The sequence below is a fragment of the Mustelus asterias genome, chromosome 23 (genome assembly GCF_964213995.1).
Source record: "Mustelus asterias chromosome 23, sMusAst1.hap1.1, whole genome shotgun sequence".
Lineage (NCBI taxonomy): Eukaryota > Metazoa > Chordata > Chondrichthyes > Carcharhiniformes > Triakidae > Mustelus > Mustelus asterias.
The window spans coordinates 56,295,039-56,321,789 of NC_135823.1; the positions used below are offsets into that span (position 1 = coordinate 56,295,039).

General features: G+C 46.0%; 2 protein-coding genes across 3 annotated transcripts in view; one reads left to right on the forward strand and one right to left on the reverse strand.

The window, feature by feature from the left end:
• Window positions 1-26,751, forward strand: part of LOC144510808 (sodium/mannose cotransporter SLC5A10-like) — a 163,950-nt gene that overhangs the window by 70,824 nt on the left and 66,375 nt on the right. For both annotated transcript variants that reach the window (XM_078240720.1, XM_078240721.1), the window contains exons 7-8: window positions 3,491-3,696; window positions 5,565-5,700. In XM_078240720.1, the coding sequence (XP_078096846.1) occupies window positions 3,491-3,696; window positions 5,565-5,700 (342 nt within the window). The remainder of the gene's footprint in view (window positions 1-3,490; window positions 3,697-5,564; window positions 5,701-26,751) is intronic.
• Window positions 3,299-26,751, reverse strand: part of fam83gb (family with sequence similarity 83 member Gb) — a 33,597-nt gene continuing 10,144 nt past the window's right edge. The window contains exons 3-5 of the mRNA XM_078240713.1: window positions 15,491-15,615; window positions 12,245-13,712; window positions 3,299-4,305 (exon numbers count right to left, since the gene is read on the reverse strand). Of these exons, the coding sequence (XP_078096839.1) occupies window positions 3,868-4,305; window positions 12,245-13,712; window positions 15,491-15,615 (2,031 nt within the window). The 3' untranslated portion in view covers window positions 3,299-3,867. The remainder of the gene's footprint in view (window positions 4,306-12,244; window positions 13,713-15,490; window positions 15,616-26,751) is intronic.

The window sequence follows — 26,751 nt, forward strand, 5'->3', positions numbered from 1 at the left end:
CCGTCCTGACTTAAGTAAAGTTAAAGTTCATTTATTAGTCACAAGTCGGCTTACATTAACACTGCAATGAAGTTACAGTGAAAATCCCCTGGTGGCCACATTCCAGCACCTGTTTGGGTACACTGAGGGAGAACTTAGCACGGCCAATGCACCTAGCCAGCATATCTTTTGGACTGTGGAGGAAACTGAAGCACCTGGATAAACCCAAGCAGACACGGGGAGAACATGCAGATTCCACACAGACAGTGACCCAAGCCGGGAATCAAACCCGGTTCCCTGGCACTGTGAGGCAGCAGTGCTAACCACTGTACTGCCCTGAAATATATTGCCGTTCCTGTGCAGACGCTGGGTCAAAATCCTGGAATTCCCTCCCAAACGGCATTGTGGGTCAACCCACAGCACGTGGACGGCAGCGATTCAAGAAGGCAGCTCACCACCACCTTCTCAAGGGCATCTAGGGATGGGCAATACATGTTGGGCTAGCCAGCGACTCCCATGTTCCACAATTGAATAGCAAAACAAAAATTCACCAAGGTACAGAAACCCGCGAGTTATTTAATTGAGGTATTTTGAAATGAAAGCGATTCAGTAAGGTGCACGCAGGGAATTATTTTTGTTTGGGTCAGGGCAGTCGTGTAACGTAAAACCAATGCTCGGAGTGAAATCAGAAAGCATTTTTTCATACTCAAAGAATAATAGAAACATGGAACTTCCAAGACAAAGATTAATAGATTTTTTTCATTAAATAAAGTTCGATAAGGTCCCCCATTCAAGGCTTCTAGAAAAAGTGAGAGGGCATGGGATCCAAGGGGCTGCTGCCCTGTGGATCCAGAACTGGCTTGCCCAAAGGAGGCAGAGAGTGTGTATAGATGGGTCTTTTTCTAATTGGAGGTCGGTCACCAGTGGTGTGCCCCAGGGATCTGTTCTGGGACTTTTGCTGTTTGTCATTTTCATAAATGACCTGGATGAGGAAGTGGAGGAATGGGTTGGTAAGTTTGCCGACGACACGAAGGTTGGTGGGGTTGTGGATAGTCTGGAGGGATGTCAGAAGTTACAGAGGGACATAGATAGGATGCAAGACTGGGCGGAGAAGTGGCAGATGGACTTCAACTCAGATAAATGCATCGTGGTCCATTTTGGCAGGTCAAATGGGATGAAGGAGTACAATATAAAGGGAAAGACTCTTAGTATGGTAGAGGATCAGAAGGACCTTGGGGTCCAGGTCCATAGGACTCTAAAATCGGCCCCGCAGGTGGAGGAGGTGGTTAAGAAGGCATATGGTGTGCTGGCCTTTATCAATCGAGGGATTGAGTTTAGGAGTCCGGGGATAATGATGCAGCTGTATAAGACCCTCGTCAGACCCCACTTGGAGTACTGTGCTCAGTTCTGGTCGCCTCATTACAGGAAGGATGTGGAAAAGATTGAAAGGGTGCAGAGGAGGTTTACAAGGATGTTGCCTGGATTGAGTGGCATGCCTTATGAGGATAGGCTGAGGGAGCTTGGTCTTTTCTCCTTGGAGAGACGTAGGATGAGAGGAGACCTAATAGAGGTATATAAGATGTTGAGAGGCATAGATCGGGTGGACTCTCAGAGGCTTTTTCCCAGGGTGGAAATGGCTGCTACAAGAGGACACAGGTTTAAGGTGCTGGAGTGTAGGTACAGGGGAAATGTTCGGGGTAAGTTTTTCATACAGAGGGTGGTGGGCGAGTGGAATCGGCTGCCGTCAGTGGTGGTGGAGGCAAACTCAATGGGGTCTTTTAAGAGACTCCTGGATGAGTACACGGGACTTAATAGGATGGAGGGTTATAGGTAGGCCTAAAAGGTAGGGATATGTTTGGCACAACTTGTGGGGCCGAAGGGCCTGTTTTGTGCTGTAGTTTTCTATGTTTCTATGGGTATTAAATGACATAGAGCAAAGCTGGAACCTGAGGACCAGGTTAGCCATGATCTAACAGAATGGTGGAGCAGGCGAGAGAGGCTGAACAGTGAATACTTGGCGTGATCAATGTGTCGGATAAACATACAGGTAGGATAGTAAAGGCAATTTGCCAAGGCTCCTCTGTCAGCACCTACTAAACCAATGGCCTCTACTACACAGAAGAACGAGGGGAGAAGGCATATGGGAATTCCATCACCTGCAAGCTTCCTTCCAAGTCTCACACCACCCTGAAAAAACAGTTCCACCATGAATACTTCTGCGTGTAATTCAGTAGCTGGTGAATTACTAGCTGTCTAACATATAGTCCGGCTTCCGAAACGTGATTCATTGCTGAGTAGTTTACTGACTTCTCCCAATAAAGCAGCTGGAACTATATCGCTGTTCCGTCACTGTCTGAGATCTCCCTTCCTAACAGCACTATGGGTGCGCCTTTGTAACATGGATGACAGTGGATCAAAGAGGTGGCTCAACATCACTTGAAGAGCAATTAGAGATGGGGAACATTTTGGCCGGAATTTTACCGTTTCGGTCGCCCCAGAATCGGGGCAGGCGAGGCTCGCAGAACGGCATCCTCCGTTGGCCTCGGGCCGGATCTTACGAGCCTTGGGCGGGCGAGGTCATAAAATACCAGCCTTTGTTCCTACGCTTCTAGAAGGTGGAGGGGGTTGGTGCGGGGTGGCGGGGGGGTGAGGAGGAGGTTGGATAGAATCATAGAATCTTACAGTGCAGAAGGAGGCCATTCAGCCCATCAAGTCTGCACCAATCACAATCCCACCCAGGCCCTATCCCCATAACCCCAAGCATTTATTCTAGCTAGTCCCCCAAAGGACAATTTGGCAAGGCCAATCCACCTAACACGCACATCTTTTGGACTGTGGGAGGAAACCGGAGCACCCGGAGGAAACCCATGCAAACAAGGGGAGAACGTGCAAACTCCACACAGACAGTGACCCAAGTCGGGAATCGAACTCAGGTCCCTGGCGCTGTGAGGCAGCAGTGCTAACCACTGTGCCACCATGCTGCCTCCAAACATCTGAAAACATTTTTCTCAATGTATTTGTTTGAACACTATCAGGGTTTTCAAGGAGTTAAGAAGATGAGAAATGTGAGATCAGAGATAAAAGAGCAAAGACTTTTGACCCAACCTAGCTTTTTGTGGATAAAACGTTTGAATCAAGGGGCGGAAGTTTCTGATCTCGCTCGTCCTCAAACCGGAAAATCCCCGCCCATGGTCAACGGACCTTTCCATGGTCTGCCCTGCCCCTCACCCGCTACAATTTCTGTGGTGGGCAAAGGGGGGGTAAATTCATCCTTAGAGCTCAGATAGATTGTCCATTCAACTCACCCACATATCATTTTGAAAGAAGAAAAGGTTTATTGCACATTAGTATCCCCTATACAAGACACAGGTGGCCACTGCACCAAACCCTGAAATAAATCCACAGCTTCCAGAGATAAAGTAGGTAAACAAAAATAATAATTTTAGCAGCTGTACTGTAGTGATAGTTTTTAATTCATTAAAAAATCTTGTTATTTACATCACTCCTGTAGCTTTCAATAAGATCGGAGGATACCACAACCTGGAAAGCGTATACCTAAAGGCAGTTCCGTCAAAAATTATTCCGAATACAACATGCCACCTCCCCAGGGCAGATGCCATGCATTTGTTCAGGGACCCGGTAACTGGAGACCTCCCATGGACAGGCATGATCTTTGGATTGAGCATACTTGCAACATGGTATTGGTGCACAGATCAGGTAATGTAAACATACTCCACCATACATTCATTTTTTCTCTCTTATATTCAGTATATTTCTATATGGTGTCAGATACAGAATTTATTTTAAATACTTGAATCTGTCTTGAATTTCACAGCTTTAGTTGTTTAGTCCCGAGATTGCTCGCTCAGGTCACCGTGCTTAGGTGGATCACTCGTTCAATGTTTTTTGGGGTGGAGTCCAAACATGTACAATTCTGTTGGCTGACGACTTCTCCTTTAAGCTCTTGTGCATTGCCAGCTTGGAGAACGCCAGTCCCAAAGGAGTGGTTGTGCCATGCGAAGAAAAGTCGGAATCCGTGGAGACCCCGCTGCAGTTACTGTACGCTTTGGAGTTGGCCAAAGCCTGCCTTGCCATGTGGTCCTCCGTGGTTTCGTGGAATTTTGCCGCCGCCAAGCGCGACGTGGTCTTCTGGTAACTCGTGTGCGGCATCCACAAGCCTGGGAGACCGGTGGGTTTGGCCAGTCTTCTGCTCTTGTTCAGATCGGGGCTTCTGGAAGCGCTGTGGAGGGGGTGAGAACTCCATGTGTCAGCGGTTGGTCTCAGGGTGGAGGATGACACCTTTGTGGGAAGTGCGTATCTGTTCCTCTGCGACAAAGAAATAGAAAATTGAGTGGGTTAATCGGATGGTCTGAAAGGCAAAGTTGCTGAGAACACGACTGTTCATCTGGCTTTACATTTATTTTGAACGCACTGTTGTTCTGATGCGGAATAAGGTGGTTTGATATCTGTGTACTTAAGCTTGTTCTCTTAGGTACACCTATAAGACAAACAAAGCTGTTGCATGAGTAATCAAGTTCCAGCGTTACTATGTATAGAACAATATGCATTTTGTGTTAACTTTATTCCTGTCAGACAAAATGTGCCCCGTTGTCATTTCTTCTGAAAGTGAAAGCTTGCTAAACAAAGCCACATCACCACCCCCATTTTGGTCAGAGCAGAATCTTTGGTATTGTTTAACCACCTGCTTGGCAGAGGGGAGGGAGGGTGATGGGATGGCGTCCAGTGCAGATTTCCCAGAATGCTGTTGGGGATAGGTTGCACAGACTGGGTATTCTATAGGATATATATATTTTTTTATTCATTCATGGAACATGGGTGTCGCTGGCTGGCCAGCATTTATTGCCCATCCCTAGTTACCCAAGGGCAGATGAGAGTCAACCACATTACCGTGGCTCTGGAGTTACATGGAGGCCAGACTGGGTAAGGACAGCAAATTTCCTTCCCTAAAGGACACTAGTGAACCAGGTGGGTTTTTGCGACAATCGACAATGGTTTCATGGTCATCAGTAGATTCTTCATTCCAGATTTATTTTTTATTGAATTTAAATTCCACCATCTGCCAGTGGTGGGATTCGAACCCGGGTCCCCAGAACATTAGCAGAGTTTCTGATTTAATAGTTGAGCGATAATACCATTAAGCCATCGCCTTCCCTACATAAGATTTGGAGATGCTTTAACACCCGGTGTTTAAGGTGATAAAATAATTCAATGGGCAAGTTCCCTCTGGCAGGCGGGTCCAGAAAAAGTAGCATTGCTTTAAAATTAGACCCGGGCTGTTCGGGGAGGAAGTCATGAAGCACTTCCAAAAAGCAGTCAAAATGTGGAAATCCCTGCCCGCAAAATACCGTTGAGGTTGAAGTTTCAATTGAAGAGGTCAAAACGGAGATTAATCATTTTTATTAGTAAGAGTATTAAGGGACATGGAACCCAGGACAGGTAGGTGGAGTTCACTTGCGGATAAACCTTGAACTTAATTGAATGGCAGAACAGGCTCGACGGGCCGAAGGGCCCCCTCCTAATCCCAGCTGCAAATTAATCAATGGAAAATGTTTCTGATTTCCCAGGTTATTGTGCAGCGGTCGCTATCCGCAAAGAACCTGAGCCACGCAAAGGGTGGCTCCATACTGGCGAGCTATCTCAAAATGCTGCCCATGATTTTCATTATAATGCCAGGGATGATCAGCCGTGCCCTCTATCCAGGTAACAGAGCTCTAACTATCATTGTGCGCGGGACGAGTTTGTTCCAGCCTTTTCCAAACACAGTTGTAACAGTGTCTTCGCAATATTCGCATCTGTGCGCACAAAGTAACGGCATTTCATCTCATGTCACATCTCATGGAATAGAAAACGCCATCATTCATAAGGAAGAAAAAAACATAGGGTGGGATTTTCCAACCCCCCCCCCCCCCCCCCCCCCCCACCACCACACCACCGTGTGGCATGATTTGCGTTGGCGGAGGTGGCTCACCATTGCCCATCAGCAGAATATTCTGGTCCCGCCAAAAGATCCCACCAGCAAAAAGGCTGAAAAGCCTTTTTGATTTGATTTATTGTCACATGTATCAGTATACAGTGAAAAGTATTGTTTCTTGCACGCCATACTGACAAAGCATACCGTTCATAGAGAAGGAAAGGAGAGGGTGCAGAATGTAGTGTTACAGTCATAGCTAGGGTGCAGAGAAAGATCAACTTAATACGAGGTAGGTCTATTCAAAAGCCTGATGGCAGCAGGGAAGAAGCTGTTCTTGAGTCGGTTGGTACGCGTCCTCAGAATTTTCTGTCTTTTTCCTGATGGAAGAAGGTGGAAGAGAATTGCCGGAATTTGACCTCCTCGCCCGCCCGCGTCTCGTAAGATCCCGCCCGGGGCCAACAGAGAATGCTGTTCTGAGAGCCTCACCTGTCCCGATTCTGGGACGGGCGAGGGGGTAAAATTCCGGTCAGTATATCCGGGGTGCGCGGGGGTCCTCAATTATGCTGGCTGCTTTTCCGAGGCAGCAGGAAGTGTAGACAGTGTCAATGGATGGGAGACTGGTTTGAATCATAGAATCCCTACAGTACAGAAGGAGGCCATTTGGCCCATCGAGTCTGCACCGACCACAATCCCACCCAGGCCCTACCCCCACATATTTTACCCGCTAATCCGTCTAACCTACGAATCTCAGGACTCTAAGGGGCAATTTTTAACCTGGCCAATCAACCTAACCCGCACATCTTTGGACTGATGATCTTTGAGTGATGGACTGGGCTTCGTACTATCTGCATGCTCACTTTCCAGTTGGAATGTCCTGGGTTTAAGTCCTGCTCCGGAGACTTCAGCATAAGGAGATGAAGGCTGACACTCCAGAGCAGTACTGGGGGAGAGCTGCTTTGTTGGTGGTGCCATCTTTCAGATGCAACGCTCCTCTGAGGTCCAACTGCCACTTTCGGTGGATGCAAAGGATCACATGGCACTATTGTGAAGAAGAGTCAAGGACATATCGCCAGTGTTCTGGCCAATAATTATCACTCAATTGACTTCACAAAAACAGATTATCACGATGGGGCTTGTGGGATTTTGCTATGTACCAACTGGCTACTGCGTTTACTGCTTTAGGGCAGTGACTACACTTCTAAACCTCACGTCACCAGAAGGCTGAGGACAGCTGTGTGCAAAGTGAAAGGGCAAAAGAAAACTATTCTTTCACCACTTACAGGCCAATGGGTGCACAAGGCAATTGTGTAGAATAGACTGGATGGACCAGATTTAGGATTATATGCATGGAGTTTAGAAGAGTGAGAGGGGATCTCATAGCAACTTATAAAACTCTAACAGGTTCAGGCAGGGTAGATTCATTAAGAAGAATGTTCCCAATGGTGGGGGAGTCCAGAACTAGGTGTCATAGTTTGAGGATAAGGGGTAAATGTGAGGTAATCCATTTTGGAAGGTCTAATACAGATAGGAAATATACAGTAAATGGCAGAACCCTTAAGAGTATTGATCAGCAAAGGGATCTGGGTGTACAGCTACACAGGTCACTGAAAGTGGCAATGCAGGTGGAGAAGGTAGTCAAGAAGGCATACGGCATGTTTGCCTTCATTGGCCGGGGCATTGTGTTTAAAAATTGGCAAGTCATGTTGCAGCTTTATAGAACCTTAGTTAGGCCGCACTTGGAATATAGAGTTCAATTCTGGTCGCCACACTACCAGAAGGATGTGGAGGCTTTGGAGAGGGTACAGAAAATATTTACCAGTATGTTGTCTGGTATGGAGGGCATTAGCCAAGAGGAGAGGTTGGAAAAACTTGGTTTGTTCTCACTGGAACGACGGAGGTTGAGTGGCGACCTGATAGAAGTCTACAAGATTATGAGAGGCATGGACAGAGTGATAGTCAGAAGCTTTTTCCCAGGGTGGAAGAGTCAATTACTAGGGGGCACAGGTTTAAGGTGTGAGGGGCAAAGTTTAAAAGAGATGTACGAGGCAGATTTTTTACACAGAGAGTAGTGGAACTTGTTGCCGGGGGAGGTCGTGGAAGCAGATATGGTAGTGACTTTTAAGAGCCGTCTTGACAAAAACATGAATAGGATGGGAATAGAGGGATATGGTCCACGGAAGGGTAGGGGGTTTTAGTTCAATCAGGCAGCATGGTTGGTGCAGGCTTGGAGGGCCGAAGGGCCTGTTCCTGAGCTGTAATTTTCTTTGTTCTTTGTCAACCTTTTAGTACTGAGGTGAGGAGAAATTTCTTCACCCAGAGAGTGGTGTTGAGGCTAAAACATTGTCTGATTTCAAGAAGAAATTAGATATAGCTCTTGGGGCTAAAGGGATCAAGGGATATGGAGGAAGGGGGGGGAATCAGGATATTGAATTCGATGATCAGCCATGATCAAAATGAATAGCAGAGCAGGCTTGAAGGGCCGAATGGCCTACTCCTACTTCTATGTTTCTATGGCCTTTGAATAAAATACGGACTGCTAGAGGGACGCTGTTGCAACCTGTGAAGCTGGTGATGTCAGTCAGTGTTATCTGCCTGCAGCGTTTACATTAGTCACTCCCTGCAAGAGTCATTAAATATTATCTTTACATTAGTTATTGGTGGTTACATCAGTAAGGGATTTAGTGATATCCTACCCTAGCTACTTGACACATTTTATAATGGTTATAGACGTTACATCAGTTGCAGATACATTTGTATGAATCAGTGACATATGTTGTCTCATCACACTCTTGAGTAGCTCTTGGCCACGTTGTATACGTTAAAGGCGCTATATAAATGCACGGCGCTGTTAATTAATTAATTGCTTTGTTCGACATGAATTTCCTTCCACATTAACAAAATAATCAATTTAGCAACATAGGTAAGGATCTATCAATGAAAAATGAGTTTGAAAGCAACAAAAACCACTTTAGGAAATTAGTTTGGGTCTATCTTTAAATATTTACACAACCAAGGAAGTTTAATGCCCAAAAATTGCATTCAAATTTTCAACTTGATAACCTGTTAAAACGTACCATGGGCTAAAGACGAGGGCAGGCTGGCATGATGGTGCCTCACAGCGCCAGGGACCTGGGTTCGATTCCCGGCTTAGGTCACTATCTGCGTGGAGTTTGCACATTCTCCCTGTGTTTGTGTGGGTTTCCTCCGGGTGCTCCGGTTTCTTCCCACACTCCAAAAGATGTGTGGGTCAGGTTGATTGGCCATGCTAAATTGACCCTCGTGTCAGGGAATTAGCAGGGTAAATGTGTGGGGTTACGGGAATAGGGCCTGGGTGGGATTGTGGTCAATGTTGACTCGATGAACTGAATGGCCTCCTTCTGCACTGTAGAGGTTCTATGATTCTATCATCTGGAGGTTTCTCTTTTCATTTCATTTTTTAGGGAAATATTTAATTTGCAATAAATTGACACTTAAACAAAGGGAAACGCCAAGTAATGAGGAATGGGCAGCCCATTTTCCTTGCTCCCACTAGAATCGGAAGAGCCAGTAACAAGCTGTGTTAATTATTTAGCCAACAAACCCAATGAAATGTGTGGCATCTTTCATTTCAAAAACGACATTCAGATCTGAATGTTGGCCGGAAGAATCGAATAATTTTTGTATTTCTTCCTCTGCCACCAGAAATTGGTTAAGCAAGGGCTTCCTGATCACGGATGTCCCCAAAGTACAGATTTGGGGTGGGATTTTGAACCCCCTCTCTCAATGAGCGAGTTCGCCAACCAGGGGACGCAGGGGTTGGAATAGCCCCTAGGAGAGAGGTATGTGGCTGAGCTGAGGCTTGGCAATGTCCCCTGGCACTGCCAACCTGGGCCAAGGGGCAGAGCCAGGGCCAGCCCCATGGAAGTGGGTTCATTTGTGTGTGGGTGGTATGGGGGGGGGGGGGGGGTGCGGAGAGCAGCCACTGAGTTGGGGAGTGGGAGGTTGAAATGCCAATGATGATTGTGTGTGTGTGTGTGTGTGTGTGTGTGTGTGTGTGTGTGTGTGTGAGAGGGGTGGAGGGTGGGGGATCTACCAGCAATGATTGTGGGGGTAGGGGGAGAACTCTCGTTCCCAACGTGGTGTGGGTGGGTGGGGGGGGGGGTTATTTTTATTTCTGATCGGGGCGTCCTTCAGAAATGGTGCCCCGATCTCTGGGAGTCTGTTGCTGGCACCTTGCCTTGCTCCAACCAGAGTGATGGCGTGAATCACACCCATTCATTTTATTTTCTTGAAAGAGGACCAAAATCTGGAGTGAAAACAGGAGAGTTACACGCCAGCTTTCTGACTGATCCTGACACTTCGCCAAATTCCAATGGGGTCCCGTCCCCAGTGAGAATGCACCACTTTAAAAGGATAGCATCTTTAAAAAAGGTCAAGGTTGTTTCTTCAGAAGGAACTCTTCAAAATGCAGCTCATGAAAATACAACAAAACTTACTCCAACTTACACATCAAAGAAAGGGTTTAATAAGGAAATATCATTACTCCAAACTTGGGGCCTCGCCCTGGGCCAATCCAAGCTCCCCACCATGCCACATAGTTCCTTATTTGTAGTGAATCAGCTGGTCAGCTGACTATTATATCATTCTGTAATTGGTTCCATGGTTTACTGGGTCAGCTGACCCTTGCATCTTGTTCCCATTGCTCACATTACATCTAATACAAAGTTACATTCTAACAAAGGTGACATTTGACACTAACGCTACTGGCCCGTTTTTAGGCAAAGTTGCAGCGATATAGGACTGCATTTTCCAAATGAAGCCACACCACCAACTAAAAAGCCACTGGGCATACGGTGGGTCTGATATTCGTACAGTAGCAGCGTTACTTCTGTGCTATTTGATCAGGAGTAGCCCATTAAATAAATATTAAGTTCCATGGCCGACACAAGTGAATCCTTTAATTATTGTTAAACGCTGCCCAGAAACTGGGCTCGTTTTGCATACGCCAGCTGCCGGAGTTTGCATCAGATAACAGGTGGTGTGTGGCCGTTACACAAGATAACAATAAATACCTTCTGTTTCCACCGAGCAACTGAAAAATGATCAACTCGAGTGAACACGTAAGCATAAGAGATGTAATGAGAAAAGACATTTCAATTCACCAAGCCTGCCTAATGCCTTGACTTCTCGATGAATAACTTAGTGGCCGTCGTAGTTTGCGCGGATGTGGAAGGAAAATTAAACAAATGCAGTGCCTAAAGTCTAAACATTATTTTATCATTGACTCACATCTTTCTCAAAACTGTGGAACTCTTCCCCTTTCCCGAACCCTTCCCCTTCTCAATTAGTTTGCTTTCGTTCTACACGCCGCCTTTTTCCTCTCTGGGGTGCAATAACTTTAACGAGATCCGCGGGGTGGACCTGTTAGAATATGAGCTCCCTGATTGAGGCAGCGAATATTATCCAATCCAGGAACACTGCAGAGGTATATAGTTTTGTTTTTTTAAGTATATTTATCAGCGTCACAAGTTGGTTTACATTAACACAGCAATGAAGTTACTGTGAAAATCCCCTAGTCGCCGCACTCGGGTCACACTGCGGGAGAATTTAGCATAGCCAATCCACTTAATCAGCACGTCTTTCGGACATGTCCAGGTTACCTGCACTCAGTGTGTATGCTCTGGGAAGTACTTGAGTATTACTAACACTTATAAACGCATCTGGATTTGGTGAAGGGACCCCGGCTTCATGGGAGTTATTTCATGGGAGGTGGAGCTTGCACACTGGGCCACAGTGGATGATCCTCAGGTGAGTCTCGCTCTTCTAATGGTTGGATGTAACAGACTGATGGCCAGCAGCAGTTTCGCTTCACACCTTGACCCCTGTTGAAATGTATAGGATGGGATTTTCCAGCCCATCTGCCATGGCGGAGGGGCGGGGGGGGGGGGGCGGTGATGTGTCCATCGTCAGCAGGACTAGAAAATCCCACCAGTCGGGAGGGGCTGGAAAATGCCACCCACAGTGTTGAAAATAAGGAGTGGGATCTCCAGGTCCCACGGATGGACAATCCTGGGTGCGAGCCATGCAAAAATGGCATAGACATTGGAAGGACTGGAAAATCCCACCAACAGCCAATGGCGAGCCACCTTTGCCATTGGAAAACACGCCATGGGGGGTGGGGGTGGTGGCAAAAATCCCATTAATTACCACCAGCTATTCACGGCCAATTCTTTGAAAATAACAATGCTGTCTAGGTATCCCTTGCTTGCACGCATTATTACAATTGCTGAGGTGTCTATGAACTTGCCAATATAAACGAAAAGTATGGTAATGAATACCAGATCAAAGTATTACCTGCAATTTATCCTGATAATTTATCGCCAGCGTAATCTTTAATTTATCCAGAGCCATCCTCCTCAAGGCTGCTCTCTCCTGGAAGAAAGCGTTCACGTCTTTGGATCCTCTATTCTTGATTTCCCTCACATCGTTCATCGACTGGGATAGTTGCCTGGAGTTATCCAAGGGACGCTCAAAGGTGCCCCGGCTGACAATGTTGTTGACTTCTCCGATGGTAAATTCATTATCGTCCTCATTTTGCCCAAGCTGAGATGCTGCGCTTTTCACTTTGCTCTCCACATAATCACAATCATAGAAGTCATCAGAGTCAGAAGAGGCAACGGATAACTCGTGGAGAGAGCTGCTGTCCGTATTCCAGTCTGCAGTGCAATTTGTGGAAGGGTTTGATGGACAGTTGTCCTCCAAACATATTAAGTCAGCCTCCTCTGGGGGTGCCTCCTGATCAGGGTCCGCTTCGTTGCTTTCTGTAACTACCTCCATTTCATTTGTAACAGGCATTAATACTTTCTCCTCTTCTTGATCCTCTCTCTCTAAAGAATTAGCTGCTTGCTTGTCATCGTGTACCTCGGATGTTGGTCGATCTGACTCTACCTGTGGGCTTTCTACAGCCTCAGTGTTATTGTGCAATGTTGCATTCACCCATGTGTCCTTGTCTTGCGTGGAGGTCACTGCAGTCAGTTCTGTCGGTTGCGTGACCACTTTCCCCACATTGGCACTTGGCTTCTGCTTAGCCTTTGGAGCTTTAGTTTTTTTATTTCTGGTTGACAAATTCGCTCCTGGTATATTCTTTGAGTCCCTGTTATTTCCAGTTGTTTGAGATGGGCCTTCCTTCATAGTTTCAGCCTCTGCCTGAGCTACATCTGGATTGTTACAAGCTGCCTCCTTTGGTTGAGCAATCATTTGACTGGAGGGGCCTGGCCCTATTCTGGTCAACGTTTCCACTGCGTCACCTCCACAGAGCTCGGGGTTTCTCCTCTTGGTGTCCGACAGACCATCTGGTTCTTGGTTCTCATTTTGAGGGATCTCTGGGCAAGAAGGGAGATAAGCAAACATGTCTACCTTGGGCATGTTCAGGAGAGCTGGGTGAATTTTGAGTCCTTCGACGCAGGGATCTTCCACTTTCTGTGCTTTGCTTGGATTGTCCGGCTGCTTCCTGCCATCCCCGTTTGAGTTGGGCTTCTTCTCCGAGGCCTCAGAACCCATGTTGGGGTTGTTTGCTCGCACAAGGGCATACTTGGGGTTAATGAGCTTCCTGGCGATGGCAGCACTTTGTTCTGCTGTGAGGACAGGTGCTTGCGGGATGGGTTCAGGTTCTGCTATTTCTGGAGCAAGGTTGAGTTTGCGCATGTTAACTGCTTTAGAGAAATGCATCAGTTCTTGGAATTCATTATCAAATGTTTCTACAGCTTGACCAGAGATCACGGTGATAATGTTGCGATCAAGTCGGGACGCAGTCCAGGTAAAACTAAAAGAGGAAACAGATATAGATTTAGAACAAAGACAATAACTCTTGGGCACTGCATCCCGCAAAAAATTACATTTCTGCTTCTTTCTAATTAGGACATCTACCAGTCAGATCCTATGTTTCAACACACCTATACTACAAGGTCATAGTTGCCACTACGCACAGTGCTGCATAGACGCAATCAGACTAAGGGCAGGGTTTTCCAGCCCCACCCACTGCCGTGTCAGTGGCGCCGCTGAAAGTCTTTTGGCTTGGGCCGCCAATTCTCCTACGGCCGTTCTCGCCGCAACAGGGCTGGAAAATTCCAGCCAAAGCTACTCTTTGTGCCACACCTGAGGAGAGTTCCTACCGTTTACACAATGGTTGACAGCAAAACACCAGCCAAAGCCATTGGAAAAGAACATTGTACAGGCCGTATAAAAGGGGTCCGGCTCACCATCACTGGTTTTTCACTATCGTATCATCATAGACCAACTCTTGCTTCTTCCGTTTTCAATCATTGGGCCGGATGTTGGTCAAGAATATTAAGCCTCAAAGTTGTTTGTGGTGTTAGTGGACAACTGTTTACTGGTGAGAATGAGGAACTCCCATGGAGTATTCTAATAGGCGCCTCCAATTATGGAGAAATCCAAAGCTAGGGGACATGCATGTAAAATAGTCACGGAATCCCTACAGCACAGAAGGAGACCATTCAACCCATCGAGCCTGCACTGACAACAATCCCACCCAGGCCCTATGCCCATGTATTTACCCTGCTAGCCCCCCTGACACTAAGGGGCAATTTTGCCAATCAACTTAACCCGCACATCTTTGGACTGTGGGAGGAAACCGGGGCACCCGGAGGAAACCCATGCAGACACGGGGAGAACGTGCAGACTCCGCACAGACAGTGACTCAAGGCTGGAATCGAACCCGGGTCCCTGGCGCTGTGAGGCAGCAGTGCTAACCACTGCGCCGTCCCGTCATTAATAAATCCAACAAACAATTCAGAAGAAACGTCTTTATTCAGAGGACCAGTTAGACTGTAGAACTCGCTGCAACACGGCGCACTTGGGGAAAGTAGCATCCATGCATTTGAGATGAAGCTGGATAAACACATGAGGGAGAAAGGAATGGTCGTGGCAATAGGGGGAAATGAAGTAAGATGGGAAAAGGCTCATGTGGAGTATAAACACTGACATATTTGCAATAGACCAGATGGCCTGTCTATACTATATGTTCTGTGCAATTCTCATTGACATTTCCCCTATGCCCGCCCACCCCTCCCCACCCCCACCCCATTACTTCTACCACCGGCGTTGAATAGATTCATGTCTTTGATAAAACAAACTTGAGCTTTTGCAGCATGATAGAAAACAGCCAAAGTCAAAGGAATAAAACCCCTCTGTGGAAAGAGAGGCCATGCTAAATTCTCCCTCAGTGTACCCGTACAGGCGCCGGAGTCTGGCAACTAGGGTATTTTCACAGTAACTTCAGTGCAGTGTTAATGTGAGCCTACTTGTGACACTAATAAATAAACTTAAACCTAATAGAGCCGACGTTTCGAGTTAGGAAAACCCCTCGTCAGAGCTCTGACAAAGGGTCATCCTGACTCGAAACATTAGCTCTATTCTCTCCCCACAGATGCTCTCAGACCTGCTGAGATTTTCCAGCATTTTCTGTTTTTGTTTCAGATTCCAGCATTTGCCTTTATATTAGAATAAAACGCCTCAATTTCCCTAAGGAGGGTGGACCAGCTGAAAATCTCCCCTGAACTCTCCCCTTTTTAATCACCTCACCTGTACGATCCGCACATCGCTCTGTCTCCATCAATCAGTAAAAACTTTTGCATCTGTCTCCCCTCAATAGTTTTGGCTGAGCGTGTATTGAATTCAGTCCCACCAATGGAGTAGACTCGCAGGTTCTGCGGGAGCAAGAAAATACACATTTGTATACGTTTTATAAAGGTTATTGTCCTTTTAAAGGGTTGACATCCGGAAAGCTTTGATTTTATAGCAGATATTTTGATACCATTTGGATCCAAGTGCATGACTTGGCAAAATGTCCAATGAATGGTCCAAAGGTTGATTGCACACACTTACTGGCAGTATTTACTGACTTCTTTCCCATGGTATCAATGGTCAAAGTATGCTTTGTGTTGCAATTTGGCATAACGTTGACTAAGGAGTACCACTACATGTGTCATTCTGACTTCAAAGGGAATGGGTTATTTAGAATCTGTGGACTGAGTTAATCTGTCATTCATACCTTCTCAGTTTAGGTGGAAGGCAATATAGAGTTGACTCGTTATATCTAAACCACTGGGAATTAGTCATAGAATTTGCTTAAGTTTCTTTGCTCTGTGGTTGTTTGTTTTCCTCTGGAGAGTAGATCGATCTGGTGATTGACTTGGTCCCTCCACGTCGACGCTATAGTTAAGAAAGCCCACCAATGCCTCTACTTTCTCAGGAGGCTAAGGAAATTTGGCATGTCCACTACAACTCTCACCAATATTTACAGATGCACCATAGAAAGCATCTCTTCCCTATATGTCACAGCTTGGTATGGCTCCAGCTCTGACCAAGACCACAAGAAACTACAAAGGGTCGTGAACGAAGCCCAATACATCAGGCAAACCAGCCTCCCATCCGTTGACTCCATTTACACTACCCACTGCCATGGAAAAGCAGCCAGCATAATTAAAGACCCTACGCATCCCAGACATATGCTCTGCCACCTTCTTCCATCGGGAAAAAGATGCAAAAGTCTCAGATCACGTACCAACCGATTCAAGAACAGTTTCTTCCCTGCTGCCATCAAACTTTTGAATAGACTTACTTCGTATTAAATTTAATCCTTCTCTACACCCTAGCTATGACTGTAACACTACATTCTGCACCCTCTCCTTTCCTTCTCTATGTACGGTATGCTTTGTCTGTATAGCGCACAAGAAACAATACTTTTCGCTGTATACTAATACATGTGACAATAATAAATCAAATCAATACGACAGGGCAAATAGTATATAGTCCAGTGATGGGCCAATTGGTCGTGTTGGATTTTAGTTATATTGAAGGATTAACCAATGATTTCTAAATGTTCCTTACGCAACAGTCTTTTAAAAATATTCATGGGATGTGGGTATCACTGGCTCGGGCCAGCATTTATTGCCCATCCCTAATTGGGAAGGAGGTGGTGAGCTGCCTTCTTGAACTGCCGCAGTCTATGTAATGTAGGTACACCCACAGTGCTATTGAGAAGACACTTCCCAGTGAAGGAACAGTGATATATTTCCAAGTCAGGATGATGGCTCGCTTGGAGGGGAACTTGCAGCTGGTAGTGTTTCCATGTATCTGCTTCCCTTGTCCTTCTAGACGGTAACGGTCGTGGGTTTGGAAGATGCTGTCCAAGAGCCTCGGTGTGTTCCTGCAATGCGTCTTGTAAATGGGACACACTGCTGCTACTGCCACTGTGTGTTGGTGGTGGTGGGAGTGAATGTTTGTGGAAGGGATACCAATCAGATGAACTGATTGTCCGGGATGGTGTCAAGCTTCTTGAGTGTTGTTGGAGCTGTACCTATACAGACAAGTGGGGAGTATTCCATCACACTCCTGACATGTGCCTTATTGACGTTGGACAAAAAAGGGTCAAGATAGAGGAGAAAGGTCACAGTCTAAAGTTGTTGAACTCAATGTTGAGTCCAGAAGGCTGTAACGTGCCCAATTAGAAGATGGGGTATTGTTTCTCCAGTTTCCATTGGGTTTCACTGGAGCATTGCATCATGCCAAAGATGTGGGCATAAGAGCAAGATGCTGAGTTCAAATGGCAAGTGGCAGGAAGGTTGGGGTCATGTTTGCGAACTGGAGTGAAGGTGTACTGCAAAGCAGTCATCCAGTCTGCGGTTAGTCTCTGCAATATAGATGAGACCACATTGGGAGAAGCAAATACAGGAGACCAAATTGAAGGAGGTGCAAGTGAAACGCTGCTTCACCTGAAAGGAGTGTTTGGGGCCTTGAATGGTGAGGAGGGTGCATGAAGTGAAACAAGTTTATATGTCCAGTTCATAGAATCCTACAGTGCAGAAGGAGGCCATTCGGCCCATCAAGTCTGCACCGACTACAATCCCATCCAGGCCCTATCCCCATAACCTCATGCATTTATTCTAGCAAGCCCCCCTGACACTAAGGGGCAATTTAGAATGGCCAACCCACCTAACCCACACAGCTTTGGACTGTGGGAGGAAACCGGAGCACCCGGAGGAAACCCTACGCAGACACGGGAAGAATGCATAAACTCCACACAGACAATGACCAAGCCGGGAATCGAACCCGGGTCCCTGGCGCTGTGAGGCAGCAGTGCTAACCACTTCAGTTCGGCTTCTGGTCAATGATCGTCTGCAGCATTTTGATAGCAGGGATTCAGTGATGGTAATGTCATTGAATATCAAGAGGAGATGGTTAGATCTCTCCCTTGTTGGAGATGATCTTTGCCTGGCACTTGCGAGGTGCCAATGTAAGACCATAAGACATAGGAGCAGAAGTAAGGCCATTCGGCCCATCGAGTCCACTCCACCATTCAATCATGGTTGATTTCAACTCCATTTACCCGCTCTCTCCCCATAGCCCTTAATTCCTCGAGAAATCAAGAATTTATCAATTTCTGTCTTGAAGACGCTCAACGTCTCAGCCTCCACAGCCCTCTGTGGCAATGAATTCCACAGACCCACCACTCTCTGGCTGAAGAAATTTCTCCTCATCTCTGTTCTAAAGTGACTCCCTTTTATTCTAAGGCTGTGCCCCCGCGTCCTAGTCTCCCCTGTTAATGGAAACAACTTCCCTACGTCCATCCTATCTAAGCCGTTCATTATCTTGTAAGTTTCTATCAGATCTCCCCTCAACCTCCTAAACTCCAATGAATATAATCCCACGATCCTCATTCTGTGTATCTTGCGCGTGTGGCTACAGGAATGTTTGAGTCAGTAAAGATTAAAGGACCCATAGCGACAAGGTCCTATCTGTGATGTGACACAAACAAAATTTACACACGCGCAAGATACACAGAATGTGACTTGCCCATGTAAGCCATCACAATGAAACAGCTGAAGATGGTTGTGGCTACGACAATACTATAGCTGATAAAACTGACTGAGCTTGTGAGCTATGAAAAAATCAGCCAATGCTCATTGCCACTGGAGTCAAAGGAATAAAACTCCTATCTTTTGCTATGGAGGCTGGACAAGCTGATACTTTAAACGGTTCGACACAAATCCTTTTTAATGGTGGAAGCCAACAACAGCCAGCTGTATTTGCATAGAGCCTTTAACCTAGTGAAATGTCTCGTGCTGTAAATTTTGTTTGTGTCACATCACAGATAGGACCTTGTCGCTATGGGTCCTTTAATCTTTACTGACTCAAACATTCCTGTAGCCACACGCGCAAGATACACAGAATGCCAAAAGGAATTTGGAATCTGTGCTAAGAAGTTGCTTCATAGTTACAGTGTAACTGCACAACAGAACCTGGATTGTGATTAAACTTACTGAATTTGACATTGTAGACATCAGGACCACATTCACGGTGGCACAGTGGTTAGCACTGCCCAGTGCCAGGGACCCGGGTTCGATTCCCGGCTTGGGTCACTATCTGTGCGGAGTTTACACATTCTCCCCGTGTCTGCGTGGCTTTCCTCTGGGTGCTCCAGTTTCGTCCCACAGTCCAAAGATGTGTGGGTTAGGTTGATTGGCCATGCTAAATTGACCCTTAGTATCAGGGGGATTAGCAGGGTAAATATGTGGGGTTACCGGGATAGGGTCTGGGTGGGACTGTGGTCGGTGCAGACTCAATGAGTTAAATGGCCTCCTTCTGCACTGTAGGGATTCTATTCTATGGATTCAGGCAGATGGAATACATCCCTGGTCACAACAATACCCCATCTTCTAATTAGTGTAGTTTAATAAATAATATTGAGCTAATGTGATCCTCAAACTTTATAACTATTTATCTCTCCCCAATGGAGATAGATGCCCATGTAGATTATGCCTAATTGCTTCCTTTATATTGGCTGAATATCTTATTGTATTGCAGAACAGAGTGAACGTTACATTGGTATTGGACTAAGCATTTGAGCACCTGTACTAAGCAGTAAAATCAATACCATGCAGTGATTAACTACTTAAATGACACAACGTTGTGCAACGCTCTTCAAGAGTGCTGATTTGACACATTTTAAAATATTACATACTCTTAAAAGGAATGTGACGCTGAAATTGCCAGAGAGAACATTAGTGAGAACGTCAATAGCTTGGCAGAAGCAGGTTTCGCACAGGCTTTGGTGAATAACTACCTTTGATGTGGTGTTCTCTTGATTCTGCCTGGCTGTGTACAGCCCTGAGAAGATCAGAGTGTGGTTTGAAGGGAAGCAGAGTTGTCTATGAGAGAAATATCGGCCAGAGAAGGCTTTAAATTCTCAGTAGGTCAGGCACGGCAGGAAGTGAAGTTGGCATTTCAGGCTTTGCCAGGGTTGGAAGCTGTCACAAATGGACAACATTTAAAATGGAACAGGACAAGGGCAAGGTGGGAGTTGGAGAAACGGTGTACTCACAGGAAAATAAATTGAGTGACCTGTAAAATGCTTGGATGGAGAAACATTGAAACTAGAAGCAAGAGTAGGCCATTCGGCCCTTCAAACCTGCTCCGCCATTTCTTTTAATCATGGCTGATCATCAAATTCAATATCCTGATTTCCCCCCATAATCGCTTGATCCCTTTGGCCCCAAGAGCTATATCTAATTTCTTCTTGAAACCAGACAATGTTTTGGCCTCAATGGGTGTCTCTGACTGACCAGCATTTTTCCGTCATTCCTAGTTGCCCTTGTACAGAGGGCAGTTGCGAGTCAGCCACATTACACATAGGCAGGCCAGGTAAGGATGGCAGATTTCTTTCCCTAAAGAACATTAGTGAGCCAGATAGGTTTTTCAGACAATCGACAAGGGGTTCATGGGCATCAGTAGATTTTAATTCCAGATATTTTTTATTGAATTCAAATTCCACCATCTGCCGTGGCGGGATTCAAACCTGAGTCCCCAAAACATTAGTTGAGTTTCTGGATAAATAGTCTGGCGATAATACCACTGGACCATCGCCTCCTCTTATGCGCCTCCTAGCTCAACCAATCCTATCAACATAGCCTGCTATTCCTTTCGTACTCTCACGATTTGCTCCAACTATCCAATGCGGTGGTGAATTTCACATTCTAACCACACTGTGGGTAAAGAAGTTTCACCTGAATTTCCTGTCAGGTTTATTAGATTTATTCATGTATTGATAAGAGGCATCCTACCATTAAGCTGATCTTTCTCTACACCCTAGCTATGAATGTAACACTACATTCTGCACCCTCTCCTTTCCTTCTCCCCTCTGTACTTCATGAATGGTATGCTTTGTTGGTATAGTGCGCAAGAAACAATACTTTTCACTGTATCCCAATGCATGTGACAATAATAAATCAAATCAAATCATCCAGTGAAGCCACTAAACCTGTTCAGACTCACAACCGATGATGGCATCACCTCTATGATCAGTGTGTGTGTTTGTTCGAAACGGGGACTGTTGTTCATTTTGATGTGGAGATGCCGGCATTGGACTGGGTTTGGCACAGTAAGAAGTCTCACAACACCAGGTTAAAGTCCAAAGTCCAACAGGTTTATTTGGAATCACCAGCTTTCGGAGCACTGCTCCTTCACTCACCTGACAAAGAAGGAGCTCTGAAAGCTCGTAATTCCAAATAAACTGTTGGACTTTAACCTGGTGTTGTGAGACTTCTTATTGGTCATTTTTGAATTAGGCAACTACTTTCTCTGGAGCAATACGGATAGTGGATCTTCATCGTAGCTGGAATGGGTTTATCGTCCAGAATGGACTTCTCCAGTGCTTAGCAGTTGCAGATTCAACACATGGAACCAAATGTCTCTTGTTTTAAACAGCATCTTATTGGCAGTCAAATACTCAAAAACTGTTTAACATTTGCGCTGTGTCATTTTTGGGAGGGTTTGATACTCGGCGCAGGGTTGAGAAATTGCTTATTCACCCTTTATGTAGAATCAATAACTGCATTCAATATCACGGAGATGATTTAATCAGTAATGATAACTGGCATCTTAGTCAAACAATTGCCATTGATTTACAAGCGGGGTTTTTAGTGGCCATTAACTTAAAGATATTAAACGGGTTTTGCATGCAAATTATTCATTGCAGCGAAATAGTTTTACAATATTTTACCAGAGCTAATGTAGTACATTATCAAAGAGAATGTACTCTACACTCCGAATACTTGTCAATTAGCAAAATTGCATGGTAACCGTGCCTACCACCTATAAAGAATAGAGCCCATAATCATGAAAACCAAGGGAACATAATTTACTACTAGAGTCCATCCTTATGTAGTTTTAGGCACGGCACGATGGCACAGTGGTTAACACTGCTGCCTCACAGTATCAGGGATCAATTCCAGCCTTGGGTCACTGTCTGTGTGGAGTTTGCACGTTCTCCCTGTATCCGCGTGGGTTTCCTCCGGGTGCTCCGGTTTCCTCCCACAGTCCAAAGATGTGTGGGTTGGGTGGATTGGCCATGCTAAATTCCCCTTTAATATCCCAAGATGTGTAGGTTAGGGGGAATAGTGGGGTAAATATGTGAGGTTACAGGGATAGAGCCTAGGTGGGATGCTCTGCCAAAGAGTTGGTGCAGACTTGATGGGCCAAATGGCTTCCTTCGGCACTGCATTGAAGTTACAGTGAAAATCCCCAAATCGCCACACTCCAGTGCCTGTTCGGGTACACTGAGGGAGAATTTAGCACTGCCATTGCACTTAACCGGCACATTTTTCGGACTGTGGGAGGAAACCAGGGCACCCGGAGGAAACCCACGCAGACACGGGGAGAACGTGCAAACTCTGCACTGACAGTGACCCAAGCCAGGAATCGAACCCTGGGTCCCTGGTGGGGTGGCAGTGCTAACCACTGTGCCACCGTGCCATTTGAATAGAAACAGTGTGCAGGAAAAAAAGCATGTGAGTGGCACGAAGTCATGACGCCCGTTTGGAGAGCCGGTGCGGACAGGATGGGCCAAACGGCCTCCTTCTGCACCGTAACAATTCTGTGACTCTGTAATATTGAGTACTCGCTAAAGAAAATAAGACGGTCCAGTTTATCGTGACAGTACAGCTTAAGAAATGTGATCATCCAGGTGCTATCCTGATATAACCAGTCTGCTCCTTTTTGATATCAACATGTCTGGAGATTGAACAGATGTTATGGACTTTGCAACAAGTTGAGACTTGATTAGTTTCTACTTGGAGATATTCTGATATGGATTCCAGACACACGCCAGATAATCGTTTACCTGTTAGTTACCATGGAAATTGCACAAGCTGGCAGAGTTCTAACAAATTATAGAATAGGCCAGATAAAACTGGCAGTTGGAAATTTAAATCTCCCGCCTAAGTACCAAGGATGCGTGCATTTCCAAGGGGTCCTGATGTACAGCTTCAGGGTGCATCTAGGGCAGAATTTTGCCGCCCTGCCTGCAGCGGAAATCATAGCAGGCGGGGGACGGACCATGGAAAGATCCGTTGACCTCAGGCAGGATTTTCCGGACTTGGGACGAACGCAGCTGGGAAGTCCGACCTCTAGTCTCTGACCTTCTGGTGAGCAGGAGATCTGAGCCATATTTCTCTCACAAAGAGATGATTCTTTTGAAGGAGATTGAGAGAATGAAGACCCTCCCCCTTCTGGAGTTCTGTGTTAAATTTTGGGGAACTGAATCTCAGCAAAGATATATTGGCCTTGGGTTGGGTACAGCGCAGATTCACTGGAATTATATGAGGGCTTAAATTATGAAGACAGTCTGCATGAACTAGGGTCGCAGGTGAGAAAACATTCTTACAAAGCGAGCGGTTCGGGTTTGGAGTGCACTATCTGTAAGTGTGGTGGAGGCAGGTTCAATCGAGGCATTCAAGAGGGCATTTGATGATTAGTTGAATAGAAACAATGTACAGTGGTACGGGGAAAAGGCAGGGGAATGGCACAAAGTCATGATGCTTGTTTGGAGAGCCGGTGCAGATGTGATGGGTCGAATGGCCTCCTTCTGTGCTGTAACAATTCTGTGATTGTGTATTCCTCTGTGTTCAGAAGGCTGAGGGGTGATTCAGTTGGTATCCTTAAAATGATAAGATGATTCAATATGCTTTATATGGAGAAACTATTTTCTCTGGTGGGGCGATTCTGAAAAAGGCAGAATTTTGGGAACTAGGCCACTGAGAGGTGAAATCTGGAACCTTCTTCTTTGTGTACACACGAAGTGCAGCAGAAAGCTCAAAGCACTGTGAATGTTGGATGGGTTAAGTGAGATTTGTGTGAAAGTGATAGTGTTTTTCATTTGATTGGAGAAATAAAGGATATGGAACAACAGCTGGTAAATGGAGCTGGTCTACAGATCAGTGACGAGCTAACAGAATAGCAGAATAGGCTTGAGGGGCCGAATGGCCCACCTTTGATCCTATATCATAGAATCCCTACAGTGCAGAAGGAGGCCATTTGGCCCATCGAGTCTGCAAAGACAACAATCCCACTCAGGCCCTATCTCCGTAACCCCATGTATTTACCTTGCTAATCTCCATGACACTTGGGGCAATTTAGCATGGCCAATCAACCTAACCTGCACATCTTTGGAGTGTGGGAGGAAACCCATGCAGACACGGGGAGAATGTGCAAACTCCACACAGACAGTGACCCGAGGTCCCTGGCGCTGTGAGGCAGCAGTGCTAACCACTGTGCTACTTCAATGTTCTTCTTGTGACATTCATGTAGGATTTACCTCAGAATAATTTTTGGACTAAACTTGCCATTGCATCAAGAGTTCAGGTTATGGTGGGGTGATGAGTGTATCTGCTTCTGAAGTACAAAAAGATGCAACAGTCTGAGGTCATGTACCAACTCAAGAACAACTTCTTCCCTGCTGCCATCAGACTTTTGAATGGACCTATTTCGCATTAAGTTGATCTTTCTCTACACCCTAGCTATGACTGGAACACTACATTCTGTACCCTCTCCTTTCCTTCTCTATGTATGGTATGCTTTGTCTGTATAGGGCGAAAGAAAGAATACTTTTCACTGTATACTAATACATGTGACAATAATAAATCGAATCAAATCAAATGCCCACGTAAATAATGATCTCAACATCCCCGACAAATGGAGGTAATTTATATTCTTTCCAGATTCAGTTCTCTCATCTATCAGCTGTTGATGATAAAGGAATAGACAAAACATTTTTTGTGGGAGTTACGGCGGGTGAGATTTCGTTAATTCCAATCACTGAAGCAGAAATAGCGAGTTCAAAGCAAGCCAGGGGAATTCTAAAGCGTAACAGGTCATAGCCTGCAGTGCTGGAGGGCAGGGTGGGGAGACCAGATATCTTCTGCCCATGTACCTGCCCAACAGGTGGAGTCACAAACGCCGCTGGAAGGGTTGGACTTTTCAGAAAGCTGCTCCTAAACTTCAACCAACACGCAATGAACAAAGACTTCTGGGTTCTGTTTCTTTTGGTGCTAAATATGAGCTGTGTTCTAGATCACATTGCAGCATTGTTCATTAAGGCGCCCTCAGAAAACTGGACCCAATTGAATGGTGCACTAATGTTACATAATGGAGTAGTTTGAAGCTGACCTCATGATTACTCGGAAGATAATAGAAATGTTTTATCGGGTAGTTAACACCCAAAGGACATAAACTGGCCCAGAGCAAATTCCATTAATAGCTTTGATTTGATTTATTATTGTCACATGTATTAGTATACAGTGAAAAGTATTGTTTCTTGCGCGCTATACAGACAAAACATATCGTTCATAGAGAAGGAAACGAGAGAATGCAGAATGTAGTGTTACAGTCATAGCTAGGGTGTAGAGAAAGATCAACTTAATACAAGGTAAGTCCATTCAAAAGTCTGACAGCAGCAGGGAAGAAGCTGTTCTTGAATCGGTTGGTACGTGACCTCAGATTTTTGTATCTTTTTACCGAAGGAAGAAGGTGGAAGAGAGAATGCCGGGGTGCGTGGGGTCCTTAATTATGCTGGCTGCTTTGCCGAGGCTTTCCCTATCCCCGTAACCCCACGTATTTACCCTGCTAATTTACCCTGACACGAAGGGACAATTTAGCATGCCCAATCAACCTAACCTGCACATCTTTGGACTGTGGGAGGAAACCAGAGCACCCGGAGGAAACCCATGCAGACACAGGGAGAATGTGCAAACTTCGCACAGACAGTGACCCAAGCCGGGAATCGAACCTGGGTCCCTGGCGTTGCGAGGCAGCAGTGCTAACCACTGTGCCACCTAAAGCAAAGCGCAGTCCACTTGATCAGCACTCCATCCACCATCTTAAATATTCACTCGCTTCATCGCCAGCACATACCATCTCCAAGATGCACTGTGGCAACTCACTGTGTCTCCTTCGACAGCAACCTCCAAAGCCCCGGCTCTCTACCATCTAGAAGGACAAGGACAGCGGGCGCATGGGAACTCCTCCCCCTGCAAGATCCCCAAGTCACGCACCATTCTAACTTGAAAATATGTCGCTGTACCGTCATTGTCAGTAATGTCCTACAGCTCCCTCACTAATAGATATGTGGGTCAATCTACATGCAGCAATTCAAGGCCACCACCTTCAGGACCACCACTTTCTTAACCACAATTAGGGATGGCTTATAAATGCAGGCCTTGCCAGGGACATTCACAGAATCATAGAATCCCTACAGTGCAGAAGGAGGCCATTTGGCCCATTGAGTCTGCACCGACCACAATCCCACCCAGGTCCTATTCCCGTAACCCCCATATATTTACCCTGCTAATCCCCCTGACACTAGGGTCAATTTAGCATGGCCAATCAACCTAACCCACACATCTTTGGACTGTGGGAGGAAACCGGAGCACCCGGAGGAAACCCACGCAGACACGGGGTGAACGTGCAAACTCCACACAGACAGCGACCCGAGGCCGGAATTGAACCCA